The sequence below is a fragment of the Myripristis murdjan genome, chromosome 6 (assembly GCF_902150065.1).
Source record: "Myripristis murdjan chromosome 6, fMyrMur1.1, whole genome shotgun sequence".
Taxonomy (NCBI): Eukaryota; Metazoa; Chordata; class Actinopteri; order Holocentriformes; family Holocentridae; genus Myripristis; species Myripristis murdjan.
In genome coordinates, this window is record NC_043985.1 from 4,278,073 (window position 1) to 4,294,850 (window position 16,778).

Here is a 16,778-nt window from a genome sequence, read left to right on the forward strand (position 1 = left end):
ATTAAAAAAAAAAAAGCATAAGAGCATAGACTATATTAGAGTTTTTAATATGTGTGAAGAGATAGTGCACATGTCCACCTCTCTGTCTTTAGGATATTGAGCAATGTGCTTAAAAGATGAGTTCACCCAAAAATTTAAAGCTGTATCAATCATTTTCTCATCTGTTCATCCACATGCCAGCTGAAACACTGGTGAAGTTTGCATGTCAGCATCACACACAGTAAATCTGCTGGTGTAACTACAATGACAGGTGTTCGTAAAGCTCAAAAGGGACAAGCATGACCATAAATTAACACAAACAGCGTAAACTAAATGTTCTGAAGCCAACCAGCTGCACTGTATCCAAAGCCTAATATTCACTTCATTATCTACTATTACTAAATTTGACTTTTCAATTCTAGTAACGACTTAAAGTGCCTCCTATACTTCCTTCCTCGACTTGTGGTGGTGGCCAGAGGGGCTGTAACTCAATTTCAGTTTGTCATGGCAATTACATATATTAATTACACATCTTTGCCTACAGCGAGACCAGAATGTGTGAATGGAGCAATATGCACTGCACTACACTCATGGTAATTTTCTGTTTGAGTGTTGCACAGGTTTATATATTAAAAAACACTCCTGACAATTACCCCAAAACCTGCATGCTGTATTTATAAAAGTATTTTTCAATGTTCCATCGTTACTCCATTCTACACAGTTTTGAGTGTAAGGAGACAGATTTGAGGGGTTAATAACAAACTGAAGAGGGAGACAAACTGCAGTGAGGAGCATTGTTCATAATCAGCTATTTTTTCAAGTGTCCTGAAGCTACTTATGAGTCCATGTGCGCTTTGTTACAAGCCCTGGATCGCTTGATATAACTAATCAGTGTGAGCCTAAACTAACCACATGCAAAACTGCAACAAGCCAGCAACAATCACAACAAAGAGAAACTGTAGGTGTGCCTGCACCCTATGAACAAAATAACATGACTGCTTTTTATGTTTTGTTGATAGGGGAGCGAGGGGTAGAACCTAACATTTCAGTCCAAAGGCAAAAAAATGTCGGATATGTAGGAGTTAGAGAACTCATTTTTAATACAAGCAACATACACATCTCTGCTACAAATGAACACTTTAACTTTGTTTCTAGAACCTACCATTTCCGTGGAATTTCACCCTAAGTGGAAGAAGAGAAATGCGAAGGGAGTCTTAGTTGTAACACTTATAGAAAGGTTTGGTTTAACACAGTTTAATACTTTAATATTATAGGAATATTATAGGGACACTATAGCAATATTGCCATAAAAGTCTTGTGGCCAATAATATAAACGCAGGCCTACAGTACCACAAGTACTCTATGAGTCCCATTTAGGATATTACGAGAATACTATACGCCTACCATAGGAAATAAAAAAAATAGGCCTATAATAATAGTAAAAACCCATGCAGATGTGCAGTGTTGTGCGGACTGCAGGGGTAATAACATTCTGTGGATGAATGAATGAATGAATGAATAAAGACAATCAACCCATCAAACATGGGGTTATTCTGACACCACATAAATCATAACTCTGGCTTGTAAGCCTCACAGAAGAAAAAAATCTGTTAATACACTAGTTGGAGTATCTGTTTCAATATACACTAGCTACTAGAAAGAATACAGTAGAAGTCCCATGATGACAGGGGATCACATGCTATATCCACACACACATGCTCCACCTTGTGCATGCACGCGTGCACACACGCATGCACGCACACACACACATATATACACACACACACACACGCACAGCTACACTATGTAGCTAACATTACTCTTATGTTAGTGATAAATATGCAGTTGTTTTTATTGTGGCTTAGTTGTAACACTGCGTTACAACCAACCCCACTGTGTAGTCACTGGTCTCAAACCTGACTAGCACTCACTATGAGTTAGCTAAATGTTTTGAATCAGTGCTATGTTTTAGGCAACATGATGCTTAATACGTTGATGTAAGATTGGATTCGGTAACGCACACACACAGTTCAGTAGTCAAAAAATTAGAAAGGTAAAGAAATTCACTTACTTGGTGGTAAAACACACTTTTACATGTATCTCCTCAAAAATGCAGCCAATTCCCCCCAAAATTCGCGCTGGGCTCTCTTACGATCATGTGACAAACTAACCAGAAGCACTTGCCGGTTGACCTTGTGCACCTACCTTAAAAGTCCGTGTTACAACTTACCCCGCGTTAGTTTCTACCCCGCGCTCCCCTACATCTTTGCTCAAGGTTGACCTTGGGTCAGGCGTGGCATTGATGTATGTTTGTACCAACATTTTTGTGCCAAAGTAAGAACTCCTAGTCCTACTCAGTTTTTCTACAGAACTGGTGGATTTCTGACCTGAGAGCTGTAACACCTGCCTCAGACAACCAATCACATGCACATGTCTTTTCTCAGACCTCTGATTTAACTTTATCACAAACACAGAATTTATAGCTCCGTTACAAGGTCTTCTCAGTCAAAACAACATGCATTTCAAAATCTGTGATAACTGGCCTTAAAATGTCTACATCTTATCATTTTTATTATTGGTTCACTTAATTTAATAGCAAAATTCAACCAAGGCAGAATTGGCACTCTGGGTCATGTCAAGTAACTACATCGGACCCAAAAGAAGGCACTGGAGCACAGGCATTTATTACTATTTTATGGGTTGCAAGCAACAATAACAAAATAAAAACCATTGAAACCAGTCCCATGTATCCATATGCAACCAGCAGCTGTTCCAACAGTATACATTCACACAGGTTAACTTAAACATTTTCCAGGAATGAAAAAAAAAATACTGCTACTAAAAGCAGATTTTTTTCAGGGCTCAGGTGGGAATTGACAGCATGTTTTCAAGGCAATGCACATCTTATCAGTGGGCACAAGGAAGGTGCTTTTCAGGAGCAGAACAGTTTGGACTATAAATGGAGGCTGCATTGAGGTCCAGGCAGTGACACTGTACACTTGCAGGTTATTAACATGGCTGCCTTGAAGTGCATTCTGGGTCTTCTGGCCCTCTTTGTGGTCTCTGCCTGGGCCGAGGAGGTGAGGATTTTTAAGACTTAACATGAAAATAATGCGAACAGTTATGTAGTTTAAATTTGAAACTCCTCATTTGCAACACTGTTTAGTGCAGATAAAACACAATACAACAGTATTAGGCCATTTAAAACACAGAATAATAATAATAAAATAATAAAAATAAAGAAACAAAGATACATTATAAGGATAAAACACTCCTTACAATTAATTTGTTAAAAAAAAAAAAAAATCAAGATCAACAAGCTCTGAGATTAGGTTGTTGAATTGTGCGATTGATACCAGATGGTCTATATTTAGATTATTTGATTTGCAATATTTAGTAACACATTGGACACTGGTAACACGCCTCTTCTCTATTTGTTTCTCCCATTTTTGCTGTGACACCTGGAAAATTCTGTGAGTATAAACACATTTCAACTGCTTAAACACACAATCAGACGCTGCTTGTTGGTTGAATAATCATGCTAGACAAGTAAAAGTTACACATCCGCACCAGAATCACTATAATAGTCAATATATCACTATAATCACTATAATAGCCATGTACAGAATATCTCGTTGATATTGGTGCAGAGATAAATTGACGGCGAACAGAGTTTCACAGCACATGCTGACACACATATTACAAGGGCAACAGGACCTCCCATACAGCACAATGCAAGGGGAAAGTGCAGCACATTTGCCAGTGGACTAAATATATGACTCTTTATGGGCAGTAAACTATACGGTACATTATACATAAGTACATTTAACATTCTAGCGGGGTCTTTATAAATAAACAATGTCATTTCCTCAATTCAGTTTCCTCAGGATCTGCCTGTCTCTGAGCTCCTGTGGAAGGCCAACAAGGATGTTGGTAAGACATAATGCATATTGCTTCTGTTGGGGAAAAAAAACACAATAACACCATTTTCTGTCTCGCTGATACTGTAAGTTTACATGGTTTTTAATTTGCTGCAAGTGTGTTCATCATCTATGAAAATCTCACAGAAATTGATCTAAAACACGTGAGCATCAGTGCGAAATTAAGCAGTCTAACTCCTAATGCCTGGACACCTGTAAGGTTTTGTTATCTTTCATTTGTCCAATGACAGTGTTAGGTATTATCTTATGGAGAAAATCACAGAAAGAGAAAGACGTTAGTGCAGGCTGCATGTATTTTAATGGCCCGTCCTCAATCCAACAGTGCATACAGAGGATGAGCCCTATGTGCTGGATGACATTGCTTATGACAATGAAAACGAGAGGAACGCTGATCCCTGCACCTCCCGCGGCTGCATGTGGGGCAAGTCCAGCGACGGCAGGGTCTACGTGCCCTATGTCATTGCCAACCACTTCTGTGAGTACAGCTTTAATCACTTGAACCTTTTTGATATTAATATTTACATCTTCTATAAAACAGATAATCACCATCCTAATCACACACAGTGATTGCAAGCTTGGAAGTGAAATGCTGGGTAACATCATCCTGTTTTTCACTTAGCTCAAGCCCTTGTCTACAGAATGGAACCTTTTTTACAAGATGGGATCGTATTTTTGATTGAAACATTATACATCACTTCTCTCACTGAACATTTTCTGTTTCTTTTGCTAAAACCAGCAAAATTAGAAAAGCATGGGTTTGACATGAAATTTTTCATTTCAGGTTTTTTTTTTTTAATTTCAGTGCAATTATTTTTTGTTGTTCAGGTAAAAGCACACAAACATAGTTTTTTTTAAAAAAATGCCTCTGAATTTGTTTCTCCATTTACTGTATGTGTTACCTGCTTTATTCCTTTGTTTAGTTTAAATATTACCACATATTGTCGTCTTCATTATTATCATTAGTAGTATTAGTAGTATTTGTAAAAGAACTGAATAATGATAATATGTAGTGGCTTATTACTTTTTCCTCCTACCATCAGATTTCCTTATTTTCTCATTTTATTTCATGTAACCTGTTTCACCCAGGTTTTCTCAACAGGATTATAAATCTCTTCCAATACACGTAGCCTTCATGTACCTCCTGTCTAATCGACGTGTGTCCTCTCAGCCTCTCGTGAGCTGTCCATCATCGAGCGTGGTCTGCAGTCCTTCTCCAGCTTCTCCTGCATCCGCTTCGTCAGACGCAGCAACCAGAGAGACTACCTGAACATCCAGTCCCTCAACGGGTAACAAGCTGTGTGTGTGTGTGTGTGTGTGTGTGTGTGTGTGTGTGTGTGTGTGTGTAGATAGGTTGACTATCACTGAGTCAAACTTATGTTTTGTAGTAAGACATGACCTATCAAAGATAAAATCCTCATTTTTACAGCCTCTGACCTATCTTGATTAAAAATTGCCTTGGAGTGGAACTTATTATAAGCTCGAAACCATTTCCACAGTTTCATTGTAAAATTGTAAAGCAGAGAGTTCACTATTTTTTTTTTTTTTTTTTTTTTTTAAGAGCCTGATTTCCAGAAATTAACACAAGAAATGTTGCTGTTGTCAATGTTAATGCTATTATAGAGATAACTAACTGTGAACTTCAGGTGGTGATTCCATTTTTCCAAATGGACTCAATGTATCTTGCATCTCTTCAGCTTGTCAGTTCTCTTCCTCGCTATGATCCTTAACTTGCTGTCTGGCTGCAGGTGCTACTCCTACGTGGGCCGCCGTGGTTACTCCCAGACGGTGTCTCTGAGCCGCCAGGGCTGCATCTACCACAACACGGTCCAGCACGAGCTGCTGCACGCCCTCGGCTTCAACCACGAGCAGACCCGCTCCGACAGGGACAACCACATCAGAGTCCTGCTGCAGAACGTCCAGTCTGGTCAGCATCTGGCTCTTCACACACCCACTCGCACACACACACACACACACACACACACACACACACACACACACACACACACACACACACACACACACACACACAAACACAAACACAAACACAAACACAAACACAAAAAGTTAATCATATTTTTCCCCTGGGTTATCCTGCAGGCATGGAACACAACTTCAACAAGATCAACACTCTGAACCAGGGAACCCCCTACGACTACAACTCTGTCATGCAGTACCACAGGTTGGGGACCCCCTCATATTAACATCTCTTTATTCAGAGAAACAGTGACTGATTTTATCATCAAGGATGCAAGGATTCTTTATTTTCTCCAAAATGTAATTCTTGGATGAGAGAAAAGCCTCTGAAACAGCATTTAGACCATTATGGGTGACTAAAACTGTCCTTAACTTAAACCCAGACTTTGGGTTTGCAGCTCTTTAAGGCAAGGTGACCCACCACACCAATGCTTTTCAGGGAACAATCAATTTACAAAAGACATAACCAATAAATAAAAATTGCAAGCAAAATAAAATTTCAGGTTTTACAGACTATTTTCAGGTAGTTATTGTGAGCAAGTGGTGACCAGTATTACTGGCCAATATCTAATATTCAGTTCTGACCTGATATCGATTTGGCCCTACTTTTGGCACCTGTTAGAGCTACTTTTGTTGACAGGTCAACAAAAGTAAATAAGTATGTCAGCAATTGGCTATTTCAGATGTGTTTTGAATTTCTAGTAACGACATTTTGAAGCGCAATACCCTGCTTATTGCCACTGCTGCCCAAATAAGAAGCTAGGAACCTGCAAGCCTGAAAGCCAACATAAGTGTATTTGTATTCCAGGTATGCCTTCTCCAAGAACAACCAGCCCACCATGGTGCCCATCCCCAACCAGAACGTTGAGATCGGCAAAGCCACCCAGATGAGCCAGAACGACATCACCAGGCTCAACAGGCTCTACAAGTGCTGAACAGTAAGGGGAATGGCACAGCATTGGAATTTCAAGTGAACTTCTGCAGAAAAATGAATATATCTTACAGTGTGAGGTACAAACACTGCCAGTATTAAGGTTATTAAGTCATTTGGTCTCACATTTGATTGTAAGATCTTGCTTTCCTTAAAACAAGTAAAAAAAAAAAATCTGCCAGCAGAATAAAATAACCTTATTTGTTTCACTTGTTTTAGGATTTTTTTTCCTGGGAACAAGTATAAATATGTTGAAAGAAGGCAGGATAAGGCAGATCAGCTCACAACCTGGTTTAGGATTTGCAACACTGAGTGACTAAATGACGTGTTTGGTGAAAGCCTTTTGATCTCTAACGTGTCAGCTATTCAGGAGCTAAAAATACAAAGTTGGGGGCTAAGCAGGAGTTCATGCTTGTTCGTGCATTTTTGATCTCACTGAAAACCTGATAACTACCAAAAATGCAGCATTGACAGATTTTCTCTCGACACCCTGATATGTAGGATGTGCCTTTCATGTCTGAATTTGGTTTTCCAACAGGTGATCAAAGTGGCAGTACAGCTCCGCTTCAGGAAGAAGATCCCCTGACTGCTTTAAATTCAGAGGCTGTTTTTCTTTCTTTAATGAGGTTTAACACTGTATTGTGACTACCACCAATAAACCTACACTCATACGGTCCTCTATGCCTTGCTTGTTGTTTGTTCACATACATATTTTTCTCTACATCTCCAGTTGTTACTGAAACTGCTTTAGATTTTGAATATTCTATGATAGCAAGAGGAACACTTGGATGTGAGTGTTGAGCTGTATGAATTTGAATGTAATCTGTCATGTGGAAACAGTAATAGTTACAAAACCACATTATTTATTTTGTTGTCAAACAGCAGTACACTTTTAAGATTACCGAAGCACAGGATTTGATGCAATAATCCCTTATGAAGTTTAAGGTGACCGGCTACATAGAAATTTGGCTTGTTTGAGGAAAGAAAAGTTTGGGATTATTGATGGAGAAAATGTGTTTGTTTCTAATATGAGAATAACCATTTGAAGTAATATTTTAGTGATCCCTGGAGAAAAATCTTCATTCATTCACTCTTCATGTAGATACAATGAAAACTTAATATTCTGACCAGAATCAGCGAACAAAACCCGTTCAGGTTCAGATTGTTCCATGCCAGTCTGTTTTTCACTTCTCACTGATGATTTGTACTTCATTAGGTACATCATTAGGGTTAGATCACAGGAGCAAGCAGATATGGTTAATATCTTGTCAGCCTCTTATTTGATTTCATTGTGAACCGATGAAGTTGTCTTGTTTTCCGTCAAACTTTTCAAAATATCTGTGGCCGATTCCACATAAATGATGCACACAGAATAAATAACCGCCCTCACCTTGTATCCTTCAGTAAACCAGACAGAAAAGGTGTGTTCAGGACCAGGTCCATGTGGGTGAATAGTACACAACTAGGAAACAGAAAATCGCTATGCACTACTATTACACAGTGCGATTGTGTGTGTGATTTAATTAAATAAAATTGAATTATGCAAGAGAAATCCCCTGTTTAAGTTGGATCTTGTCTAGGCAGCTCACTGTTGACAGAGAAGATTTGAAGCCAAGCATCTGGTCCAATATCACACATTCACACAAGATTAGAAATGCTTTCATTCCATTTTTATTGACTCGGTACATGGGAATATGCAACGTGGTGAAATGCTCTAATCAGTTCCTTTTTTTTTTTTTTTTTTTTTTTTTACAATTCCATTTCACACTCCTAAATATCCTTAAAAGGCTAGTTATCCGGCCCAGATGATGCTTTATAATGCTATGTTGTGCACCACCTGCGATGTTTCTTTCCCCTGAGGGATAGAGGTATGTATTCTGATCTTTGCTCTGTTTAACGGCTGCTTTATTTAATCAACAGGTTTATTAAGAGCATATTTGTATTTACAGAAAAATATAGGGAGAAAGTGTCGGGAAAGCAAAGGTTAAAAATATACACATACCTGGGAACTGCTGAGTACAAACAGACTTTTATTGTTGGGCATTCGGCAGCTTGACTGATGTAGCTGAAGGTTCAGCTTCTTGCTCAAGGGCACTTGGGCAATATTTGTTGTGGAAGTGGAGAGTGTTACTTATACACATCCCTGCACCCAGATCTCCCCAGCTGGTCTGGTAATCTTCAGGTCCAAACCTTGTTCTTTTAGCCGCTGTCATGCTCCTCTGGTGTTAAGATTTGTTGTTGGTGTCTTGCTGCAGGTTGTCATGGCTGTGCTGAAGTGCTGTCTGGGTCTTGTGGCCCTGCTGGTGGTCTCTGCTTGGGCTGAGCAGGAGGTGAGGCTTGGTCTGATTGTTGATGCATCACATGTACATTGTTTCAGAGAGAAAACACTGTTAACTGGTTTTTACTCCTTCCTTTTTCTATGTATGATGACTGATGACCTCCCAATTCTGTAAGTTTACAATGTTTCCTATTGCCTTGTACAGTGTTTCATACTGACCTGAACTTAAAATGCACCATATCATCATAAACATATTTAAAGAAGCACTGGTGTAAATTGTTAGTGAAGCTAAAAAAATATATACATTAGAATATTGTCATTTAATTTATATAATAATTATGTTATACACCATAACTAAAATAGAGAATGTGATGATATGAAGTAAGTATATTTTGCCAATATTCTCTTACATAAAAATCAATTCTTTAGGTAAATCAAATCTTTAGGTATGGTGTCCAATGCTTTCTTCAGACTTAAACAGAGATTAGTGTTTTGTTGGGGCTAACTGCTGAGAAGCCATAACTCAGATTGCGCACAATTTGCCACATTATACTGCACATACATTACAAATTAAAGCATAATCATGGTGTTCAATCATTCCTTCCTGTAGGCTGTCAAGGCTCTGCCTGCCTCTGAGCGGATTCACAGGGTCAACAGAGATATTGGTAAGGCATTTTAGAGTTATAAGAAAATGTAGTTTGTAGTTTTCTCCACTGTTCCCTGCCTCTTTCTCCATAACACAACTGCAAAAAAAACTTAGCCGATCTTATTGGAGCATGCATAAACCCAGTGAGAGAGGAACATTCTCATGTTAATCATCACCTTTGATACAGTTCGCACTGCTGATGAGCCCTACATAGAGGATGATGTTGCCTATGATTCGGATGCTGAGAGAAATGCGGACCCCTGCACCAGTTATAGCTGCATGTGGCCAAAGTCTGCTGATGGCAAGGTCCATGTGCCCTTCGTCATTTCCAGCCAGTTCTGTAAGCAGTAAATAGCATGTTTTCACTTTAACTGCAATGTTTTTGTATTGCTCTTAATTATGCATTAAAATCCTATTCAAACGCTTAATGTATCCATATCTGTATTTGTGTGTCACAGTATGGGCTGTAAAGCAAATGTCACCAAGACAAATGCTTGTACATGTATGGCACCTGGCAATTAAAGTGTTTCTGATTTTCTTATGGTTCCTCTATTATTTATCTACTATTTTCCCAGCCGCTCGTGAGGTGTCCATCATCGAGCGTGGTCTGTTCTCCTTCCACAGTGTCTCCTGCATCCGCTTTGTCAAACGCTCCAACCAGAGAGACTATCTGAACATCCAGTCCCTCAATGGGTAAAGCTATATTTCATTCAGTCTTTCATCTTTTTTTTGTTTTAGTTAGTTGATTTTCTTGTAAGATACTTTTACGATTTTTATAAGCTTCTTAGTTCTTTTGTATCATATTGGATTCTTGCAGGTGCTACTCCTACATTGGTCGCCGTGGCAATGGACAGAATCTGTCTCTGCAGCGTTCAGGCTGTGTTTACCACGACACTGTCCAGCATGAATTACTCCACGCCCTGGGCTTCCATCATGAGCACAAACGTTCTGACCGTGATCAATACGTTCGCATCTTGAGAGGAAACATCTCCCCTGGTTCGTCTGTATACAACTAACCTTTCTAATTACTACATCTGTAATACTTCAATAACCATTACAAGTGTACAAATACAGCATTTATACTTGCACTTTAAGAATTTGGCTGGTGCTATCAACTGGAGTAACTTACAGTTGATGCAACAATGCAATAAACTTCAGTTCCTAGATCTGCAACCTAACTTACCCTCTTCTTCTGCCTTTAGGAAAGGAGCACAACTTTGACAAAATTTCTACTCTGAACCAGGGCACCTCCTATGACTACGGCTCTGTTATGCATTACTCAAGGTTGGTGTAAAAACAAAGATGGCTGCTACATCTGTGGTGGACAGCCTGAGAAAAGAAATGTTTGACAACAAGTGTTTTAAGTGCCTGGAAATTTGATTGAATGTAAAGGTTGGAAATACATCTTATTATGAATTATGTAAAAGACAAGGATGCCCTTTCTCTCCCACATACTTTTCTATCCAGATTAAGTTCCTCAGTGAATATACATTTGCTCTTCACAACCTGGTGCTAGTTTTTTAATTGGTTTTGTTTTAGTTTTAGTGGGTTTTTTTGTGTGTGTGTGCAAAAGCCATCTGGCAATCATTCAGTCTTTATAGCTGTTACCTGCCTCTTTTTAGCAACAAACACCTCCAATTGTTTTTTGTGGTTTCAGGTATGCCTTCTCCAGCAACGGTCAGCCCACCATCGAGGCCATCCCCAACCCCAACGTTGAGTTTGGTACGGCCACTGAGATGAGCCGCAATGACATCGTCAGGCTCAACAGGCTGTATCAGTGTTAAGCAACTGTGGGTAAATGCAACTATCACAGCAGATCTTGTCAACCAGAGCAACATTTTTCATATTCATTTTGGTCACATGTCAGTAAAGAAATGGGAAAGTGATTTCTGTTTGATTATTAAATTTCATGACATACTACATAGTTTTGCATTGATTTGAGGGCATTTAATTGTATAGTATGGGGAGAAAAAAAAGATTTCCTCCCTACTTACTAAGTTATCTTTACTATTCTCATGTAACTTTCCAATATAATATCCCTCAATCTGTACTGGTGAAAAAGGTTTTGAATAAAAGTTAAGTTAATACAATCAATATAAAATATGATCACACAAAAACCCAGATTTATGAAATGGGTGCTATAAGCCTTTAACATTCTCTTTTCCACACAGGTTACCAAGATGATGCTGAAAGAACCAATTTCAAAAGAGAAGAATCACCAATTTTCTCACTTATGTTGTAATCAGCATTAATAAACTCGCATTTAAAAATTCAGTTTTCTTCCAAAATGTGTCTCATTCAGTAAATGAAATGCTTTGTCAGTTATACTCCAAGTGATGCCTAAAGTTGAGTATGAATGTGACATCAGAGGGAATTTAAGGCCACAACACAAGGGTCATGAGAAAGAAAGCTCTGGTGGGATTTAACCCTGATCCAGCAGGACATGAGACAGTGAGGACTGCGGTCACAGGTCTGGCTGTCATGCCATGACATAAAAATTGATCATTTCACAATTTCAGTTTAGGCATTTAGCAGATGTTCTTATTCAGAGTGGTTTACAGTGCAAAGTCACCAGATATTTATTAGTGACTTAAAATATAGAATGATAATAAGAATAAGATTAAGAATAAGAAACTATTTATGTAGCACCAATATATAGCAACAAACAACATGAAGCATAAAATGAATCAATACCAAAAGGAAATAATCAGATTAGTAGTTGTGTATCATTGAATATAATGGTAATATGAGGTAATAGTAACTATTGTCATATAGCTATTATCACTTTTGTTGTTGCAACACATTCTCACTCCCAATGCATCAACAGCCTGACGAATAGTCAGGGTCCCTTAGCATCACATGCCGAGTCATTAGGCACCCGTTTCAACAGGCCGTATCAGTGTTAAGCAACTGTGGGTAAATGCAACTATCACAGCAGATCTTGACAACCAGAGAAACATTTTTCATATTCATTTTCATCACATGTTAGTAAAGAAATGGGAAAGTGATTTCTGTTTGATTATTAAATTTTATGACATACTACACTACCAGTCAAAAGTTTGGACACACCTTCTCATTTAATGTTTTTTCTTTATTTTCATGACTATTTACATTGTAGATTTTCACTGAAGGCATCAAAACTATGAATGAACACATATGGAATTATGTAGTAAACAAAAAAGTGTGAAATAACTCAAAACATGTTTTATATTTTAGATTCTTCAAAATAGCCACCCTTTGCTTTGATTACTGCTTTGCACACTCTTGGCATTCTCTCGATGAGCTTCAAGAGGTAGTCACCTGAAATGGTTTTCCAACAGTCTTGAAGGAGTTCCGAGAGGTGTTTAGCACTTGTTGGTCCTTTTGCCTTCACTCTGCGGTCCATCTCATCCCAAACCATCTCGATTAGGTTTAGGTCAGGTGACTGTGGAGGCCAGGTCATCTGGCACAGCACTCCATCACTCTCCTTCTTGGTCAAATAGCCCTTACACAGCCTGGAGGTGTGTTTGGGCTCATTGTCCTGTTGAAAAATAAATGATGGTCCAACTAAACGCAAACCGGATGGGATGGCATGTCGCTGCAGGATGCTGTGGTAGACATGCTGGTTCAGTGTGCCTTCAATTTTGAATAAATCCCCAACAGTGTCACCAGCAAAACACCCCCACACCATCACACCTCCTCCTCCATGCTTCACAGTGGGAACCAGGCATGTGGAATCCATCCGTTCACCTTTTCTGTGTCTCACAAAGACACGGCGGTTGGAACCAAAGATCTCAAATTTGGACTCATCAGACCAAAGCACAGATTTCCACTGGTCTAATGTCCATTCCTTGTGTTTCTTGGTCTAAACAAATCTCTTCTGCTTGTTGCTTTTCCTTTGTAGTGGTTTCTTAGCAGCTATTTGACCATAAAGGCCTGATTGGCGCAGTCTCCTCTTAACAGTTGTTCTAGAGATGGGTCTGCTGCTAGAACTCTGTGTGGCATTTATCTGGTCTGTGATCTGAGCTGCTTTTAACTTGAGATTTCTGAGGCTGGTGACTCGGATGAACTTGTCCTCAGAAGCAGAGGTGACTCTTGGTCTTCCTTTCCTGGGTCGGTCCTCATGTGAGCGAGTTTTGTCGTAGCGCTTGATGTTTTTTTCGATTGCACTTGGGGACATATTTAAAGTTTTTGCAATTTTCCGGACTGACTGACCTTCAGTTCTTAAAGTAATGATGGACTGTTGTTTCTCTTTACTTAACTGATTGGTTCTAGCTATAATATGAATTCTAACAGTTGTCAAACAGGGCTGTCAGCTGTGTACCAACCTGACTTCTGCACAACACAACTGATGGTCCCAACCCCATTAAGAAAGCAAGAAATTCCACAAATGAACCCTGACAAGGCACACCTGTGAAGTGAAAACCATTTCAGGTGACTACATCATGAAGCTCATTGAGAGAAGGCCAAGGGTTTGCAGCGCTGTCAACAAAGCAAAGGGTGGCTACTTTGAGGAATCTAACATATAAAATATATTTAGAGTTAATGAACAATTTTTTCTTTGCTACATAATTCCATATATCTTGCTTCATATATTTAATGTCTTCAGTATGTATGTACAGTGTAGAAAATAGTAAAAATAAAGAAAAAACATTGAATCAGAAGGTGTGTCCAAACTTTTGACTGGTATTGTACATTGTTTTGCATTGATTTGGGGGGATTTAATTGTATAGAATGGAGAGAAAAAAAAGATTTCCTCCCTACTTACTAGGTTCTCTTTACTATTCTATGTAACTTTCCAATATAATATCCCTCAATCTGTACTGGTGAAAAAGGTTTTGAATAAAAGTTAGGTTAATACAATCAATATAAAATTTTATCACACAAAAATCCAGATTTATGAAATGGGTGCTATAAGCCTTTAACATTCTCTTTTCCACACAGGTTACCAAGATGATGCTGAAAGAACCAATTTTCTCATTTATGTTGTAATCAGCATAATAAACTTGCATTTAAAAATTCAGTCTCCTTCCAAAATGTGTCTCATTCAGTAAATGAAATGCTTTGTCAGTTATACTCCAAGTGATGCCTAAAGTTGAGTATGAATGTGACATCAGAGGGAATTTAAGGCCACAACACAAGGGTCATGAGAAAGAAAGCTCTGGTGGGATTTAACCCTGATCCAGCAGGACATGAGACAGTGAGGACTGCGGTCACAGGTCTGCCTGTCATGCCATGACATAAAAACTGATCATTTCACAATTTCAGTTTAGGCATTTAGCAGATGTTCTTATTCAGAGTGGTTTACAGTGCAAAGTCACCAGATATTTATTAGTGACATAAAATATAGAATGATAATAAGAATAAGATTAAGAATAAGAAACTATTTATGGAGCACCAAATAGCAACAAACAACATGAAGCATAAAATGAATTAATACCAAAAGGAAATAATCAGATTAGTAGTTGTGCATCATTGAATATAATGGTAATATGAGGTAATAGTAACTATTGTCATATAGCTATCATCACTTTTGTTGTTGCAACACATTCTCACTCCCAATGCATCAACAGCCTGACGAATGGTCAGCGTCCCTTAGTGTCATGCCGACTCATTAGGCACCCGTTTCTCGTCAGTTTTCAACAAGTTGGGTAACCCGACAGACTTACATAGAACTCCCACAATGTCTAAAATAGACACCACGGGAAGCATTTGGGGCGTCAACTAACTCTTTGTAGAGACCCTGACCATTCGTCAGGCTGTTGACACATTGGGTGTGAGAACATGTTGGTTCAATTTAAATTTAAATTCAGATTTTGAATCAACCTTACTGGCCAAGTGCATACCTGGACCTTGACTCCACATATATCTCTGAAGAACAAAAGAGAAGGGCAACAAAAAAGAAACCATCAAACAAAGTTAGGAATAACAAAAAGGATACTGGAGGTAAGAATTCACAAAAAGATATCACAGACATACAGAGTGTTGTTATGGCAGATTAATTTATAACCAGTACACAGCCTATCGAAATAATTCCACAGATGTTACAGTAAAAGATGTAGTTCTTTTTAAGCTTTGTACATCACTGACGCAGGCTGTTCTCATGAAACGTTCGTAGGAATTCCTACGAAAAATAATGCACAAATTTCCGTGCATATTCCTACGAATTTCCAGCAGCACGAGCGATCAGCGCGCCTGCGCGAGCCCCGAAGCGAGAGCCTTAAGAAAAATGGCGGACATTCCTTTTATTCTCAGTGGAAAATGCAATATTTTAAGAGAGCTTATGCATTCAAATGCGTTTTGATAACATTTCTAGCGGGAAATGTGCATTTTATTTCCAAAATCTTCGTTCAGTTAGTGTATATAATGTTTACTTTGTTAGTTATTACGAAGATTCTTTCAGGTTTCTATCGTTGCTATGGCTGTTGCTATGGACGCTGCTACCACTGTCGCTGATGTAGCTTCCGCTCGGAAGTCCCTTCCTCACTGACTGTCACCGTGGAAATCTGGGGAGGGAGGCGTGGGGTTAACCTGCTCTCACAGAAATCCGTGAAATGAGCATGACCTCCTAATAACGCATTGCGTGCTCCTCGCATGTAACCTGTTTTAATCGATTTCTATGGTTTTAATTCCGTGTGATCACCACACAAACGGTGGTGAAGACATGAAGACATCGTTTGAAAGGTCTTGACCTATGGAGTAACATATCTCAGTGTGAGACCAGTGGGCAGTTCCTGCTCCTCAGGAATGCCCTTTGAACCTTGCACCTGAGACACTTTTAAAGGCTTACAGTGCAGCAACAAAAAATGGCACAGACATGGGGTCAACATTTTTGGAAAGCTCTTGACCTCTACTATCATGCCCGATGGCAAACCAATAGGGGGCGCCACTGACTAGTGTCAAAACATGGAAAAAACATGATTTCACTATCTTAAGAAAAAAATAAATAAAATCTGACCAAACAGGCGTTCTTCCCACACCCAAAAACTTTAATAAAGATTGAAAAATTAGTGATCACAACATCACATAATAGACATAACATATTAGAAC

At 38.9% G+C, this 16,778-nt stretch overlaps 2 protein-coding genes across 2 annotated transcripts; both read left to right on the plus strand.

Moving 5' to 3' along the window:
* Positions 1 to 2,993: 2,993 nt before the first annotated feature.
* LOC115360583 (high choriolytic enzyme 1-like) lies at positions 2,994 to 6,829 on the plus strand. The gene is made up of 7 exons (XM_030053561.1): positions 2,994 to 3,059; positions 3,867 to 3,912; positions 4,243 to 4,395; positions 5,089 to 5,206; positions 5,666 to 5,844; positions 6,018 to 6,099; positions 6,703 to 6,829. The coding sequence occupies exons 1-7, from the start codon at positions 2,994 to 2,996 to the stop codon at positions 6,827 to 6,829; spliced, it is 771 nt and encodes a 256-aa protein (XP_029909421.1).
* Positions 6,830 to 9,086: 2,257 nt separating this feature from the next.
* On the plus strand, positions 9,087 to 11,533 carry LOC115360584 (high choriolytic enzyme 1-like). Its single transcript, XM_030053563.1, has 7 exons — positions 9,087 to 9,155; positions 9,723 to 9,768; positions 9,937 to 10,089; positions 10,325 to 10,442; positions 10,567 to 10,745; positions 10,952 to 11,033; positions 11,407 to 11,533. Exons 1-7 carry the CDS (start codon positions 9,087 to 9,089, stop codon positions 11,531 to 11,533), a joined length of 774 nt encoding a protein of 257 aa, XP_029909423.1.
* The last annotated feature ends 5,245 nt before the right edge of the window (positions 11,534 to 16,778 follow it).